Source organism: Pseudorca crassidens, chromosome 1 (assembly GCF_039906515.1).
Source record: "Pseudorca crassidens isolate mPseCra1 chromosome 1, mPseCra1.hap1, whole genome shotgun sequence".
NCBI lineage: Eukaryota > Metazoa > Chordata > Mammalia > Artiodactyla > Delphinidae > Pseudorca > Pseudorca crassidens.
In genome coordinates this window covers 6,254,533-6,272,433 of record NC_090296.1, presented here as the reverse complement: position 1 = coordinate 6,272,433, position 17,901 = coordinate 6,254,533, and the positions used below count along the sequence as shown (strand labels likewise).

The window sequence follows — 17,901 nt, the reverse complement described above, 5'->3', positions numbered from 1 at the left end:
AGCCGGGAGACTGCAGGTCAGGGAGAGAGAGGTGGGCTGCACGCTGCCGACACGCCCACAGTGTGCTCAGGACAGCCCGAGACGCCTGTCTCCAAGTCCTGGGCCCTCCACGCCACACCACCCAGATGCTCTTAGAGCCCGCCCCCCAGACCAGCAGCTCACCTACAAACTCACCTTGATATCTCTTGTCGCTCTCAAACCGAAGCCCTCTTCTTTGAAGTTCACCATTTCAAAACCCTCAACAGAGGCTCCATTTTCAGAGGCCCATTTCATTAGATCAGGAAAGTAATCTTCTCTTTTTCCATCAAAAGTAACAGACAGACCTATATCAATCCGTGTTTTAGAAAACAAGAGCTACTTTTAGAACATATCAGTCATGTTGCTCTCAGAAAATAAAAAACAGACCACTGGAACTACCTACCTAGAAATAGTAGTAAGACTCCGATCTTGAAAAAAAAAAAATCAAAACTGACCACCAGATGTCACAGTACATACCTTAACTAGTGACAGGAAAGGTGAGTTAAAATCCTGAACGCCCTGCTGGTTACAGAGCAATAGCTGCTGGTCCCAGGTGATATGAATATTGGCGGTCAGGTTCTATTAGGTGCACTAACAGGGATGGGGAAAGCCTTCATGACCACTGCAGGTTCCTAGAGCAACCTGCCATCTCTCATGTGCACACTTGCTTTAACAAAACTCACACGAAAACAAAAATCAGTAGCTCACATACATACATGCACAAGGAGACGTCTGTAAGGAGGAGCCCTAGACCCTGATTCTAAGAGCACAAAACTGGAACGCTCTGAATTTCGTCCAGCAACTTAAATGAGCAGCATCTATATGTATCACTGTAAGCGAAACACAAAACTTAACACTGGTTTTCTGAAAGTCCAGTAGTATGATACCATTTACGTAAATTGTTAAAATACCAATTACTACCATCTATTTGTATGGGGTTATATATGAAGCAGAAACACATTCACTGTAAAGACAACGCCCCCCGAGGGGGAGGGGAGGGGAGAGGAGGGAGTGGGATGGAAGTGTGGGGCTTCAGCTGTGCCTGAAACGCCTAATTTCTTAAAAACAAATATAAGAACCAATCAAAGCACGGAGGGAGGGGAAGAGATCGGACCAGTAGCTGAGAAGGAAGGAAAGAAGAACTTGAACCCACAAGACTCTGGCATGTATCCAATTGAGATAGTAGCTGCTTAGGTGTTATTTTCGGCACTTTTCAGCACGTTTGAAATATCAAAAAAGATGAAAAGCCATGTATAGGAAAAATCATTATTTTTCTGAGGAATAAAGAGAGAGGAACAGGAACTTCGACCACATGAGGTGCTGGGCACAGAACCCAGCCCAGGGCCTGTGGCCATGTCCCCAAGATACAATTCATGGTTAACTAGGTCTGTGAAGCAGGACTGCCTGGCCTGACGCCGTGCCAGGCTAGGTCTGCAAAGGTACCTGCTAAATGGAGAAAACTGATTTTGTTAGGGATACTCTAAAACAGAATTTACTCTTCCCTTATTGAGAACTAGTGAATGCTCTAGCTTCAGTGCCAGTTATAGTAAATGGTCTCTACTCAGCACAGAAACTCAGGATATAAAAAAACTTTTCAGCAACCAATTTGGTGAGCCAGGATTAGCACAGTCTACCATTTAATGCAAATTAACACATTATAAAAGAACCCGTCCCCATTGAGGGTTTGAGACTATCTAACCTAAAGACTGCATGTTTGCAGATGTGCATGGGAGAGCGGTAAAACTACTCCCTAAGAGGGCAAATACAAAACAAACCGTCTTCCCACTAACTTTCACGGCAATAAATAAAAGGGGAGTCAAAGAAGTTCTCTCATCCTTCTGAACGCAGGCTCCTTATTATGCTTTCTCCTTCTACCTTCCGTGTGGCCTGCATACAAATCTACTTTTTGTGCTTTACAGCACAAAAACAATAGGTATATTGAATACGCTTTTCCGAATTGACACTTGGCCCCATTGCCAGCCTGACTGGGAATCATTAAGATGCCTACTGAATACACCCTGGAAAAACACAGTTTGAGAAATATAACTACATCTCTTATTAAATCAAGACATATTTGAGCTCATTGTAAATCTTGACAAGACACTAACCAATCCGTATATATTTGTGTGTTGACCACACAACACCATGTACTGGCCTCAAACCCTAAAGGAAACACAGGATGCAAAAACAAATTTAAGTATGTATTTCATAAAATAAAAATAAATGAAAGTTATACCATCTTAGTCCCCAGATAGAAAAACTGTCCCCGCTGAAGCTCAACATTTTTATCCCTTCCAAAGCAGCAAAGGCACCTCAAACATGGGGAAAATCCTGATGGATTCCCAATGCAGTTTCCCTCCCAATATCTAGGAGCCCTTCTACAACCACCACCCAGACAGGCACGGAGGCCTGAGGGTTGATGCCGAGACCTTCATTCTCAAAGCCTCTCTGCTTATGCCAGGTTCCACAGGATATTATTAAAATGTGATGATCATTTGAGGAAATTTACCTTTTTGTTTTTTTCGTATTTTCTCAACTAGAGACCGGATCTGCACATACTCTTCCCATTCTTTTCCTGGGCCAGGGGCAGGACTACTGCATTCTGTAACACAAAAACCATGGCACCGAAACATTTCTCTCAGCTTAGCCTGTTAGTCTTCAGAAGAAAGAGGATCTGGGTTTTGTTGTTGCTGTTGGTTTCTTTTTAAAGAACAAAGGTATATAGCCGTGATGACAGAGGTGAGAAGTATAAACCAGGTATACTTTTTTTAAATTAATTAATTAATTAATATTTGTTTTTTGGCTGCGTTGGGTCTTCGTTGCTGCACGCGGGCTTTCTCTAGTCGCGGCGAGCGGGGGCTCCTCTTCGTTGCGGTGCGCGGGCTTCTCACTGTGGTGGCTTCTCTTGTTGCGGAGCACGGGCTCTAGGCAAGCAGGCTTCCGTAGTTGAAGCATGCAGGCTCAGCAGTTGTGGCTCGCGGACTTAGCTGCTCCGCGGCATGTGGGATCTTCCCGGACCAGGGCTCGAACCCGTGTCCCCTGCATCGGCAGGTGGATTCTTCACCACTGTGCCACCAGGGAAGCCCATAAACCAGGTGTACTTTTTAAAGCACGTAAACCCTCTGAAACCACCCAGGCCACATATTACACTGTGACCACAGGACACAGGTGTGAGCACCTAACTTGCATCTACCCCATTCTTGCTGCTCTGATCAATTTTCCTCAGAATACTCATAACAGGAAAATCTAAAAAGCTAAGCTAAAATGCAAAACATTTTCCTGAAAACTCTTGTGGATGGTGAAAAGAAGGTATATTAAGAGTCAACATTTTTTTCTAGTTAAACTCCATAACAATGATTCCCTAAGGGAACCAGTTAAATTGGACATAAGGACAATTAGTCAACAAACATTTCACATCCTTGTGTAAGGCTCTATAATAAGCACTCTGGGGGAGTTACAAAAAGAGATGGCACAGTTGCCGCTAAAAAAGAAGCTAAGATTCTGTCAGGCCAAAACCGAAAGACCTACCCGCCAAGACCGGAGCCATGGCAGTGGAAGGCCGCACCCCGGGCACCCGGCCTGTCAGCGGCCCTGACCTTTTAAGACAGTATCAGTTTAAAGAGAGAGACCCCGACCACATTCCTGATAAACCTCCTGGCCCCCTTTGTTCCCCACAGAGAAGACCAGATGTGGTAAATAATCAACAGGGGTGTGGGGGTAGGAACTGGGAGATGGGGACTGACACATACACACCATTGATACCATGTATAAAATAGACCACTAATGAGAACCTGCTGTATAGCTCAGGGAACTCTACTCAATGCTCTGTGGTGACCTAAATGGGAAGGAAATCCGAAAAGAGGGGATATATGTATATGTATAGCTGATTCATTTTGCTGTACAGTAGAAACTAACACAACATTGTAAAGCAGCTATACTCCAATAAAAATTAATTTAAAAATTAATAATAATTAACAATAACTAGTTATGCATTGACTCATAACTTAGGTTAACCAGTCTTACTTCACTCTTCCATCAACAAACACTGACTGAGGCCCCAGAACACAGGAGCCTGTCCTGAGGCCGCCTGTAGTCCAGCAGGAGAGACAGGTGGGGGCGGGCAGGTACAGCCGTGCTCTGTGGGAGCCCACACTGACCTTCTGGGGGGCTCCCCACAGGGGGGATGGGAGAACTCAGGGAGGGACCTGACCCTGACTCAGTTGCTGCCTGCCTGCCTGCCTGTGTCAAGGAAAGAAAGCGCAATTTTTATTTGGGGGTTAGCCTCTCACATAATCTAAAATAAGGGGCCAAGAAAATGAGACAAACGTAGTTAGTTAATCGAGTGACCACAGCTAAATCTGAAACATACAGAGCACCAACTTAAATTCCAATTTAAAGAAAGAAGTTACCAGCTTACACTAACTTGCTAAAGCAAGTATCGGCACTTAACAGATACTTAATTTCCTAGAGCAAGAACGGATAACCTCCATACGTGAAACTGGAAAACTATTACGAATCACTGAAAGTAAAGGGAAGGGAGCCCAGTTCCTACGTTTGCTCTCTGAGCGGCACGCTGCGCTCACCTCTGGCTTCACGGCCCAATGACCTTCAACCTTCACGTGCCATAGCTCACATGGGGCTCGAGACACTCTATTTACTGATGCAAACACTGCGACTCAGCAGGGTTAAGGAACTGGTCCAAGGCCACACTGTTAAAAAGCAGTGGAGTTTGGCCTGGCCCACCGGTGCAGGCAGGGGGGGGTGGTTATCTACATTCATTCGTTCTGTCGTCCAAGCCTCCTTTAACCATAGTTACAGTTGGTACCATACCTGTTAGGTAAAAGTTACCTGTTGGAACCTGTTGGTACCGTACCTCCATTTTTACAGGCAGGGAAGCTGCAGGCTGGGGAAGATCTGTAATGTGCCAGGCCCCATGGCTAAACAAGCTGCGATCTGAACACAAGCTTGTTTCACCTCCTGCTCCCCAGACCAGGGACCCCCACGCGGTGCATGGGTGTGAGGAGAGAGACACACGTGTCCCACACAGAGGCGGGAAGGCCGAGCCGAGACTTACTCTGCAACAGCTCACTGGTTAGGTTCAAGGTTTCCTTCGGGGACACGCTTGCCGTAGCACCAGTGCCTGATTTCTGCGTTTTTACTCGACTCTTCTTACCCATTTTCTGACTACGGAGAAGAAAAAGAAAAAACAAAGAGAAAAGCATTACATTTCCAAAGAACAAAACTGAGTAATAAAACGTGGCACAGCAGTGGCTCGGCCTTGAGACATTAAGATCTTACCTCAAAGGTGCCATATCCTGAAGTTTCCCTCCAGAAAAAGCAACGTGTAACTAATACTAGTATTTGGAGGCACTCAAATGTGAAAAAAAAGCTGCTTTGTAGTCTCTGGAAGAAAAGTTCGTTCCTTTTCACCTACAAAAACTACAGTAGAAGCAAGTTTTACTCTAGAATTTTTTTCAAATTACATAGACTTCATTGTATATCCTAGTATTCTGTGATACTACATAGATAGAAGTTACATCTACATTCATGTATCACAAACTATCACATGGCCACAAAAACCTATATATTCTCTCCTCCCTCTGCTTTAAACGAATAATTTCCCATAAAGAGTAACTATATCATAAGCAACAGATTAGACCCTCTAGACACATGCTGAAGACATTTTAGAGATCAAAGAAACTTCAGAGAGCTAATTCAATTCCTTAATCTTGCTTCAAGGAAAATCCAAAGTACCTTGCCCAGGGTTTCACAGGAAGTCGATGGCAGACCCTACCCTCGAAAGAGGTCTCCACTGCCTCCCAGCCTGGCACTTCAACCACCCTGGAGCCCTCAATGGTCTAACAAATAAGAAATGGCCAGGATATGCCACAAGCAGACGAGACAGTGGGACAGGGGATGCACCGATAGATGCCGGGCAGAGATGTTTATAACATCTGTCTGAAAACATTTTATAGCAGTGAGTCAGGAGATGTGTCTTGAAGAAAGAAAGGGACTGGGATGTATGAAGAAAGGGTGGGCAACTCAAAGGCAGGGCAGGAATGAGGGAAGCACATGGCAGGGCAGGGGGCACAGCACCCCAGGTGGAGAGGTCTCTCTGGGGAGCGGTGGGAAAGAGGACCCCAGCTGCAGGAGGGCTGCAACTGTTGTCTGAGGACTTTGATCTGAGCATTCCTCCTAAGACAGAAGCGCTTGAGGATGACAACCCAAGAAGACGGAGAGAGATCCCCCCAGAGAAGCCACTGGAGCCACCCACACTAATGAATACCACACACCACGATGATGCTCCATGGACCCCTCGCCAACAAGCTACAATTAATCTCAAGGGAGAACCAAAAGGCCAACTCTGACCTACTTGTTTTTTACAAAGAGAAATGACTATTGTAGTGTGGAGAGCTGTGATGGGACAAAAGGTTGAAAATGCATATTCTCCTGCAGCCTAGCTGATCACTGATTCCACTGCAATGACTCCATGCAAATACAGGCCATGCTAAAACAACAGAAAATAGCTTTCTATTAAAGGGCTATCTTATGTAGCTTCTCTGATGCGTCTGATGCATGAAGTATACTTTGTAACTTACGTATCTAAAAAGGCTTCTAAAACACAAGAGTGGAACACATAGTGCCAGGCACCCTGGAACAAAAGTGAACAGATAACAATACCTAAAACTTCGGCAGCAAAGAGAATTAGTTATTTTGAGATCAAAAGCAGAAGGAAAAAAAAAGTGTGGGGTGGGGGGAGCAGGCGGGGGAATGGTTTAAGCACCTTTCCTCAAGCTCAAGGACTAAACGAGAAGGAAGCTCCCGGGTTTACTAGCTCACAGCTGAGAGGCCTGGACAGAGCACCTGCCGCTCTTCTTTGCACCAGGCCCTCTCCACATCTACCAACGGCATCTCTGCGGAGGACCACTGAACTTGACCTGAAAACAACTAAGACTACCAGTAAGCCTGGAAAGTAGGGCTTTAATCACACTTCCAAATATAGCTTGGCAGGAAGAACTGTGAAGCCCGTTGTCAGAGATGGGCTTGCCGGCCTCTCCCTGCCAGCGTGACCTTCTGTGTGTTAGGCGTCAACTCAAAAACATCACTCAGATAGTAACTCCAAGACCCTTCCCTCCTCTTAGCAGGCCTGGGGCACAGTGAACCCAAGGCAGCCGCGCCCCGCCTACACCAGTCTCCCCAGCACGAAGACCCGAGGGCTACAAAACAGGCTTCTTCACTCTGCCTGCAGCCCCTTTCCCCTCCCCACCCCAAGTCTTCCCTCAGGAATCCCTCCAACTCCCATCACTCTCTGGCATCTAGATACCTGTCCTGAAATAACAATCGTTAATTAAAGCAGCAGCAGTAGTGACCCTGTGTGCAGTCCTTAACCTCTGCCAGGCACTGGGCTAAGATCATCTCTTCATTTGATCTTCCCAGACACTCTAATCAGTAGGTATTAGCCTCATCTTTTAGATGACATTCTCAAAAAGGTGAAGTCCTCCATCTTTGTCCAAGGTTAGAGGTGCAGTTAGAACTCAGGTCTGCCTGACTCTAAAGCCTGTGCTCGGCCACTGCCCCACTGCTTCTGTGACATGCAGAGCAAAAGCACAGGGCTCCGCAGGGAGCAGGAGGGCGGACACGTCTTCCAGACCCGACACCGACAACATCCGGCCAAGTGGTAACACCCCTGAGTATCTCAGGCCACCTGCTCGTCTTGAATTCATCTCTTGCTTAGACTATAAGTGTCCTGCGTTCTCCCTGCCCAAGCCCACCCCTGCCACTTAAATCTGCCCCCACTGAGTAACAGGTACCAATATACAACATAGGTGAAACTTCAAAACACATCAGGAAATGAGCACCATGGACCCCTCGCCAACAAGCTACAATTAATCAGGAGCAGCTGTCCTTGAACTTCATACACATGAAATTATACAACATGTAGGCTTCTTTTGCTCAACGCAAGGTCTTTCCATGGCTCTAAGGTGACACCTAACCTCCCCAGCACAGCCCTCAGGGCCCTTTACTGCTTCACCCCATTTTTCTTGCCCGGCTTTATTCTTCCCATCACCGCTTACACAACACAGCTCTAGGATTTGCTCTTGTTCTCCCCTTTTCCTGAAATAAAGCTACCCTCTGCTAACCCTGTCTCCTCCTGGCAAAATTTTTCACATACTCAGTCAAAATGTCCCCCATGGCCTTGAGGAAATTCCGGGCTCCTCCATGCAGCCCTCACTTCCATGCAAATCTGTAAGAACGGGTCAAGTTCAAGGTGATTAACAGATGCTAAAGGCTTGGCTTACCTTGAGATCAGTCTTTTGGAATTCTCTTTGGACTGTTTCCCTCCCACAGGGATATAAGCCCTAAAGAGAGAAAGCAGCCTGCCCAGGTTAGACAGTAAGAATCTCCCAGTAGGCATTAACTCGCTTCTCAATTAAGGAGGGGTAGGGAGATGGCTGTCCTTCTCCCCAGGGGATGTACCTCCCTGGGGTACAAGACCCTAGGTCCAGACCAGCTCTTAATCTGTTCTACCTAGAAACCAGGTTGACAGTGACCTCACCCAGGAAAGCCTCCAGTCACTTGGACCCACTCTGTCCCGGAGCTCCTAATTACTCAGCCCCCGGCGCACTGAATCAGAGGCATGTCCTCAAGTGTGTACTTGAAGAACTAACATTTCTGGAGGGCAGGGGTTCTCTGTACCCAGTTCTATGGCCCAGCAGCCGTTTTTCTGAACTTTACAGACGTCAATGTCTATAAGATTCATTTGCCTCTGGATTCGATATGGTTTGGCACCAATTCTTCTCGCATTTGTGTGACCAATGTACCACCTAAAAGTACCTCAAAGGCGGTAGCCCCGCATTTACTTCTTTTCACCCCACAAAGCATTAGGCCCTCCTGCCACCCTCTGCCAGCTCCCTCAGCCCCTCGGCCCCATGCCATCCTCTGATCCACACGCTCCCTCTTCTCTGCGGCCTACGTGCCTTCAGCCCTTGGTGATGGTGTCTGAGTCTTGACTCAAACCCCAGCTCACCGACGGCCCCCTCCCCACTCCACACCCTGCCGAGCTCAGCCCTGGAGCCCCCACGGCCTCACGCGCTGTAGCTGACATCATTTATGTGCCTACCTCACCCACTGGTGTGGCTTTCTGTCTTGTGGCAGAAAAAACCCAAAGCTTCCATTTCTAAATTATCTGTAGGGTCTAGTATGGTGCCACGGACACAGTTGAGGGTCAAATATTTGTTGAATGAAGGAAAATCTTATCTGAATTTACTAGTGTTACTTATGGGTAAGATTTATTTCCCATCACAATAGTAAGATTATACAGCAAGGAACCATTTTGATATATTCTTCCACCAGTGACAGAACAGTAGCCAAAATGAGACATTTACTTAATACTTAACTACTACTTCTAAGAACTAGGATGACTCTTAAAAGTCAAAAGATAAATTTATACATATAAAATTCACATTTAAAAAATAGTTTCCTTTGGGAAACCGTAGTTTGTTGTTAGAAAAGCTTTAAGGTATTAAAGTTCATAAAAGAATCTCTCCAATAAACACAAACTGAATTTTTAAAGTGTTTTTGGTCTCTTAGAAAACAACCAAGCAGGAATAAGTCCATTTCCAATAGAAATGGAAGAGCTGTTACTCAAGCACAACTTCAAGCTCCAGGGGCACTTGTGACTGGGGGCACGAGCATCTGTACAGCTCTCTGCACTGGCCAGACACGTTCCCGCCACAGCCTGCAGAGGCCAGTGGTGACCACTGGCCTGGCAGGGTGCTCAGGCATGGCTATGACTTGGCCAAGAGCCCACAGCCAACAAGCAGCGGACCTACAGCTTCAACCTGAAACCCTGTGTTACATCCAGCACATTTGCAACTAAACAAGGTCTCCTACATCCACATGCCAGGACCACACCAGCTGCTGCAGAAGATGACCACAGCCAGATGAGGGACAGCCAGCCCTGCGGGCCACAAGGGTCATGAGATGAGGACCCTGGACTCAGCCTGGATAACTCCTAAAATGTGCGGGCAAAGTAACCAAACAGAGAGGGGTAAGGAATAAAGTACAGGTAAAGAAGAAGGACTAGATGTTCAGATTCAGTCTGAGAAAGTGTTAGAATCCAGGCTGAGTGGTTTCCTAAACTCAACCCCCTTCTGCCTTGTTTAGCTAACAAAGATTTCCCCAACTTCACGGATTTAAAATAACTACCTACCCTGTTCATTTATGATTCAAAAACTTGTTACATACAATGAATAATTTTCATTGTGAGTTCAGCTGAATCCGGGGCTAGATTCCAAGTTTCAACAAATGAAAGAGCCAAATAGGTATCCTGAATATTCTTAGTGCTCTCAGTGGAAAAACAGTACCTATTAGTTTAATTCATCAATTTCCTACAAAGACCAAATATTTCTCTTCAATATTTATTTCAAATATGTATATTAGAAAAATACAAAGATGTGCTAAATTAGATATGTGTATGCACACACAAAGTTAAATGCCAAATTTTAGCCGAAGGTACAATGCTAAATGAAAGATTTTTTCCCCCAAAGTTTAGATCGAAAGCAGGTATAATTTCCAAATTCTTAATGAATTATCTGGGGAAAACAAATATACAGTAAAAAAGGACTTAAACAATACTTAAGACAAAAGAAAATAATATGCAGAAAAGCAATAGGATTGACAGGCAAAAGGATTCTACAGTAAACAATTACAGTGACAGTCCTTCAAAGGAAGGGGCATCTATAAAAAGAAACAGCAAGCTAAGAGTTCCACACATATCTACATTGCTTCACCATCAAGATATTTTAAAAATCTACAAAATCCTCAAAATCTGGCTCTTTATAACACCATAAACTATTTAGCAAGTCCATCAACAATCTCTCCACCTAAGAGATACAACAAACTTTAGAAAACAGTAAAATAGATGGCATATTCAATTATTATTTAAATTGCTGACAATATGCAAGTGTCATCTGTAATCAACAACCACTTCTGACCAGTGAAGTGATTCTTTCACACATAATCTGCCTAAGTGAGGAGAAATAAGAACACAGTGCATTTAAGGAACTTGGCTGATGGCGTGGTGGGCGTGGTGAGGGGGATACTTAACCCATTTTTACAAAGTATACTTCACACCTACTGAACAGACCGAGATGGAATTCAGCTGTGTGGGGTTTTTTTTCTTTCCCCCAAAATTCTAAACGGAATGAATGTATATTTGCGATATTCTTGAGTTGCTTTCAACTAAATACAACTAGAATAAACATTTTTGATTATACTTATTTGGTAATTTGGTAAACCAGAAAACCTTAGCTCAAACCCAGCATCTGTTTTTCAATGTATGCTGCATCTTCCCAACTTTACAGCTGGTTTGACTAAGGGAGAGAATGGTCCTAGGGCTTCCTCCCACCTCAGGCTCCCAGCTGTAAACGGACTTGAAGGGAGTGTGAAGCCTGCCTAATCTTTTGGAGGAAGAAAAGAATCTCACTAAAATACTTCACAGGCCATTAGGATCAGATTACTACATACTGAATTAAATACACAGACTACAGGATGATGGCCTAGGAAAATGAAAGCACTCCCAAATTGAAAAGCATTTAACTGTGCTAAGCTCTCTCTCCTCCAAAAACTGATGAAGCATACATGGTCCTTGCGTTGGTACCATGTTAACTGAAATACTGGAAACACCTCTCTTTGCACAGTAGCAGGATCTAGTAACAGGGTCAAGCCTTACTAACTTATACAGGTTCAAGTGGCTAACTAGCACTCATCATTCCAACCTCTATCAAAGGAGACACTGATGTGTCACAGCTCAAAAGTACCAAGAAGTCTGGGCAAGCAGACAGGCGAGAAGATGGAATTAATTTCAACTCAGTAGCTACATACATACCAAGATGAATGTAGACCTATAAGCTGCATGTAATTAAAATTTCTATCTTTATACAGAACAATCTGGGCTGTCATATATACATATATAGATAGATACGTAGATAGATACAGATATACACAAACTTGAGATTTAAACTTGCTCTCTACAATGTTTTTGCTATATTTCCACTAATACACATGATAATTTTAGAGACACTTAAACCATCTTTGATTGACTTTTCAATACATAATAGTCTTAGTTTTAAACTGCTATTGAATTAAGTTGTAAATACACTTAAAATGAGGCTCCTATTTAAAGGAAGTTGCAAAACAAACTCTTCATAAAGCAAAGAATCATTCAGTATCATGAATAACCATTTCCTATTATAGCTTTCTAAAAGAAAAATGTTAAGGGTGAAGGAACAGCTAGCTATAATCTGTCAAGAAATTACTTTCAAACCACCCACATTCCTCCCATAAGGATTCTAGATTCTAGAATTGTGGAACATCAGGTTTGGAAGAGACCTCTGGGGCTATCTGTGTTAACCCTCAAGCCTGAACATCTTTAAAATAAAGATATCTAATATTATGTAGCAGGTATGGTTATCAAAGTGCTTTGCTCTCCACTGCCAAATTCAACCCAAGGAGATGAGTCCCCAACTTACTGTGGTTCACGTTCAGATACTTCAACTTTAATACAGACGGTGCAAGCGCATACACATTCAGTAGAAACCTTGAATTTTTATCTTTTCCCAGGCTAGTGATATGCAGTGTGATACCCTCTGGTGATGCTGGGCAGTGGCGGCAAGCCTCAGCTCCCCGCCGGTTACACGGAGCATGAGCGTAAACAACGAACACACTTACAACCCTTCTGAACAGACAGCCATTCTGTTTTTCACTTTCGGTACAGTGTTCAAAAAATAACATGAGATATTCAGCACTTTATTACAAAACAGGCTTTGTGTTAGATGATTTTGCGCAACTGTAGGCAAATGAAGTGTTCTGAGCGCTTTTAAGGTCGGCTAGGCTAAGCTGTGATGTTTGGTACATTAGGTATGTTAAATGCATTTTCGACAATGGTATTTTCAACACGCTATCAGGATGTAACCCCATCATAACTCCAGGAAGATCGGTATAGCTAACACTGCCTTACTTTTCTACCAGCCAAGTGAATGAGTGAATTCATGCTTGCATTCAGTGCACATTTCTTGAGTATCTAATATGAAATGCAGGGATAAGTGAGACGTGGTCCCACAGTCTTGAGGATAAGGTGGTAACCAACTACACCCTTTGTTACGTAAACTGACCTTCAGCCAGATACATGTGCTACATTAAACAACTGAGTTTTGGAACCTAAATGCAAATTATTCATGCTGTCACGTTGTTTGTTTCTGGGCTGTTGAACCTGTGTGTGCCCTGGGGCAGGCCCCCAACATGACCGTCTTCATCATAACTGCATCATCAGGCATATTTCCTATATCAGGAACTGAGGTAAGCATTTTACACACTAGACAAAGAAAGATATTATGCCCACTTTACAGATGAGAAAGCTGAAGTTTAGTGAGGTTAATAAATTTATGCAGCATGACAGACAGCTAGTAGCACAGCCTCATCAGCACAGCTCGATGTCAAACGTCACAGATGCCCAATGGTATTTCATGGATTCAGTGCAAAACCAACCCCCTTAGAGAGGCTCTGAAGGTTCATTATCTCTGAAATTCTAAATAACAGTATTCCTTTGCAGTTGTAAAACATACCATGTAAAGCTTTTACCCCTTTGGCCTTTTAAAACTATAGAGTCATTATGCTGGCCTTGTCCAAATACAAAGGAGTGGCCTCAGCTTAAATTTGGGACATGAACAAAACTTCCAAATTTTATGATAAAGGCAACTTTCATGAGTATTTTTCAACACTAACCCTTACTTTCTCTTAACTGTGCTTAACAGAAAACTATTGATACTGAAGAGTCAGGCCTATTTTCTGAGATTGAAACCTTAAAGGTTTGGTCATAGAATTTTTAGGCCTTGTTATGTTCTAATGAACTGTATCGTGAACAAAGGGGAAAGTGAAATTCAGGATGGTAGATAGGTAATAAGGCTAAAATACTGCATACTTATTGAGAGTTCTATGTAGACACCTGCTTATCTAATTCTCTAGACAATTTTTTAGTCCTTCTAAAAAATAGTGAAAGCACTTTTTCCTGCCCTGTCCCTCTGCCCCCCGTCCCTCTGTACCCCCATTATTCAGCCTACACATGTAAGAAGTTAAAATTTTACTCTGGCTTGGTAATCAGTATCACTCAGCTCCCTTTCAAAATCTTAACTTCAGAGCTGGACTTGTCTTCCATTGCCAGTCAAGAGTGTTTGGACTTATCTTGATTATTAATTAACTTCTACTTGGAAAGGACTTGAATAAGAAAAAAATGTTCAAAGTCTTAACTTTGGTATTTGAATTTTATAATCATTTGGAATCATTTTTCTTCCATTCAAATATATTTCAGTTGAAAATTGTCAATAGCTGTGTTTGTACCTCTGGTTTTACGATCTGTTTACTTCTAAACCTAGAAGAAACTCCCAAATGGAAATGGAGTCTACACAGCTAATCTCTGGCTTGAGTTACTGAATGAATTTAACAACAAAAAGGATTCTATTCTGTTAATCAACTTTTTCCCCATAAGACTATTAAAATGACTTGAAAAAAAAAAACAAGTCTCAACTCCTTTGTAATAAAATATGTGTATTAATATTTTGTTAGAAATTTATTTTTACTTTGAGAATAAATATTATGTAAATTATATATGCAGATCAAACTATTTAACAATCTCCAATTTTATGAGTAGGAAAATGAGATGACATAAGGAAATCCAACGTACAGAAGTCAATTTTGTCAAGTAAGGTACACTTGTATATGCAACAAAAGTGAAAACCAGAAAAATTTAAAAGCCAAGGAATCCTTAATCTGACCCCCTTAATATGACTCAGAATGAACTGATATCCAAGATAAACACTTCTTCAACTGTAGCAAGAAAAAAAGGATGCACAGCAAATCAAAATATTCTTTCTGATAAATTAATGGGCCCAAATATAATTCTTGTTCATTGAGAAAACAAATTAACTGGCCACAAGCAAATTCCAAAGTACCATAAGAATAAAGATATATTCACTCTTCACTATTCTGTTAAAAGTGTTTAATGCCATAGTAATAAATGACTCCATTTCCTTTGTGCGGGAACAAAATCTAGGTCCCACCCCCAGGACTGAGGTACACGAAGAGAAAACACACTTGAAACTCTTCCTCCCTACTCCTCACAGAAGCCAGAGAAGACAAACCAGTTTCTAAAGATAAAAAAAACCTCCCAGTGATAGATATTCATCAAACTACACCAAAAAAGATACAGTATTATTAGTTACATTTCTAAAAGCTACTGCAGATTAGTGATAAGAAAAAAGGAGACTATGTAATTCAAACATTTTGAGAGATTTGGAAAGCTTCAAACTAAACTGACATCTAGTAAAAAGAAAGAGAAACCCTGAGCCAGGAGGTAAGGTTTTCATTCATATTTTTACTAAAATTCCACGCGCCACAGAGTAGGTACCTGGTTCCCATTGAATTCAATGATTATCTGCTAAATATTTACTGCGAGCAGACTCCAGCGTACTGTAGATACTCTCCTCCAGCTGTCATCTCCTTTGCCATTCTCTTCTGGATCATGAGAGCGGCAAGTTTTAAGGAAACGGTTGTGACCAATTATCAGAGCTCTCAGAACAAAACAGTTTTCCAGGGGTTGAACTTTAGAATGGAAAACTATTACAGTACAACCTTCACAGCTCTCTCAGTTTCCAGTGGCTTCTAAAGCAAAGGTTTAATCGTCACTGAAAACGGGGCCTAAGTGTTCAGCAAGTGTTACTTTCTTCCTGACAATCTTATTGCACTCCTATCAACAGAACTGAACAGAAACGTTCATTTCTACAGCACACGTAGACATAAATGTTTTAATCTGCGAGTCCAACACCATTCCTATCCCAGGGATCACTGGAGAAGAGATGAGAAGCAGCAACCATTTTACTCGTTCAGACTAGAGTTTCATTTCAGACATTAAGTTACAACTTTGAATATATATAAGAGAGGGCAGACAGGAAGGGGTAGCAGAAGGAAAACACAGGCCGTTGGGGCCCAATAACAAGCTGTTCTGCGGCTCTCTGAGAACTTGGCTTTTCAAATTACTATCCTAGGCCCGAGAAAAACTCCTTAAAATGCTGGAACTTTTCCAAACTATCAATCACAGCAGCCCCAGCAACTAATGTGCTAAGATGAGACTACATACATAGTAGACTCTGTATGGACACAATATATCAGGGTTCAAGTAAGTCTTGCCAAATTTTAAGGGTACAGAGGAAAGCTGCGTTTATTTTGCTATATTCTTAAGTTAAATTCATTCACTTAAAATGGTAAGAAAAACCTTTCCAAAATTATTTCTGGTTCCTTCAGTTTTGAAATAGCAGTAGGGTCATTTTGGAGAAAAAAATCGGGGAGGAAGAGGTTATCATCTACACACGGCAAAATTCAAACTTCTCAGTGTCCAGTTCTGCCAGTTCTGCCGAACGCATACAGCTGTTGTAACCACACCACAATCAAGCTCTGTGCAGATCCATCACTAAAGGGTTAACTCTTCGGAGGCTCTTAAAAGCAAAATTCACCTGTCAACATACTTTAAAAAGGATTTTTTCTTTCCAAACATCACCTCCTTCATTTGGAAATGCAAAACGTCACCTCCTTCATTTAGGATCCCAAGTGATCCTACACCAGTCAACACACGGCAGGGGTAAGCCCCCCCTCCCCCGCCGCAAGTGGCGCCCAACGCTAATCGGCTCCTCCCCCGCCCACACACCCCCCACCCCCGAGTAGACACTGGGGATAGAGGATACACAGTTGCATCGCCAGGCTGGAGCCACGAGGAGGAAGAGTTTGATGCTGGAATGACAAACTCCAAAGCACTGAATTCTTCTCCCTAGTAGGGCACGGAGCGTGGGGAAAATGGCCAGGGCGCGTGGGAAGAAACATGACCTATTTTCAACGACTGTTTTTATAACTGGAAATTGAGGGAGAGAAGCAGGGACTAGTCCCCGAGCACCCCCGAGGGCACCTGAGGTTTGGAGAGAGGAACATGAGAGCCACACCGTCCTCGCCTAAGCAGCCGAGTGACGACGGGAGGGAGGGAGGGAGAGAGGAAGGAAACGGGTGCGCGAGCCAGCCCCACGCAGAGCCGAGCCGACGAAAGCGAGAGGGACCGACCCCGGCCCCACCCGGTGGGTGCCGAGGGGCCGGGCGCTTCCTGCACCTGCTGCCACCTCTGGGCGGGCAGAGCGGGGAACGGAGCTACGGCCGCCGGGAAGGGACGCTGGGCAGCGGTGAGCGCGCCCCCGCCCCAGGAAGGCCGGAGGGCAGAGACCGTGCGGCGCCCTCCGACCTCGCCGGGCCCCCGGCACCCAGCCTTGCCCGCCGGGCCCCAGGGCGCACCCCGACCCCTGCACCCTAGGCCCAGAGCGGCCGGCGGGGCGCGGGCCGGACCACGGCCGAGGGGCGCCGGCCGGGGTTGGGGGCAGCCTCGCAGCACTCTGGGCGGTGGGGGGGGGGGTTGCGACGCGAGTCTGCCCCGCGGGCCACGCGCGCGGAGGGGCCGCCGCCGGCACTCACCTGCCCGCTTGCCCCTTCGCGCAGCGGCGGCGGCGCCACACTCCGCCGGGACCCACAGTCCACCTCAACCAAGCCCCAGGCGGTGGCGGCGGCGGTTGCGGCCGGACAGGCGGGGGCGGGACCGCTGCCTGAGACGGCCCCGCCGCCGCGGCCCAACCCGGTTCCGCCCGCCCCAGGCCCCGCCCCCGAGCCGCCGCCGCCGCCGCCCATTGGCCCGCGGTTCAGTCGCATGGGCGCGGCACCGCCCCACCGCCCCCCGACCGTTCCGCTCGGGTTCCTGCCCAGCCATTGGGCCGGCGGGCTCCGGGGCCAGAGCGGCCT

The 17,901-nt window shown here is 44.8% G+C and overlaps 1 protein-coding gene across 3 annotated transcripts in view; it reads right to left on the bottom strand.

Moving 5' to 3' along the window:
• SETD3 (SET domain containing 3, actin N3(tau)-histidine methyltransferase) overlaps positions 1-17,739 on the bottom strand; it is a 69,305-nt gene extending 51,566 nt beyond the window's left edge. The window contains exons 1-5 of one of the 3 annotated variants that reach the window (XR_010940821.1): positions 17,581-17,721; positions 5,317-5,457; positions 5,093-5,202; positions 2,528-2,620; positions 175-323 (exon numbers count right to left, since the gene is read on the bottom strand). Coding sequence is in view for 2 of the 3 variants with exons in the window: in XM_067726041.1 (XP_067582142.1) it covers positions 175-323; positions 2,528-2,620; positions 5,093-5,202; positions 5,317-5,330 (366 nt within the window). In the remaining variant the exon portion in view is untranslated. Of the gene's footprint in view, positions 1-174; positions 324-2,527; positions 2,621-5,092; positions 5,203-5,316; positions 5,458-17,580 lie in introns of all 3 variants that reach the window. The other 2 variants (XM_067726041.1, XM_067726051.1) reach the window with 2 other exon arrangements.
• Positions 17,740-17,901: the final 162 nt, after the last annotated feature.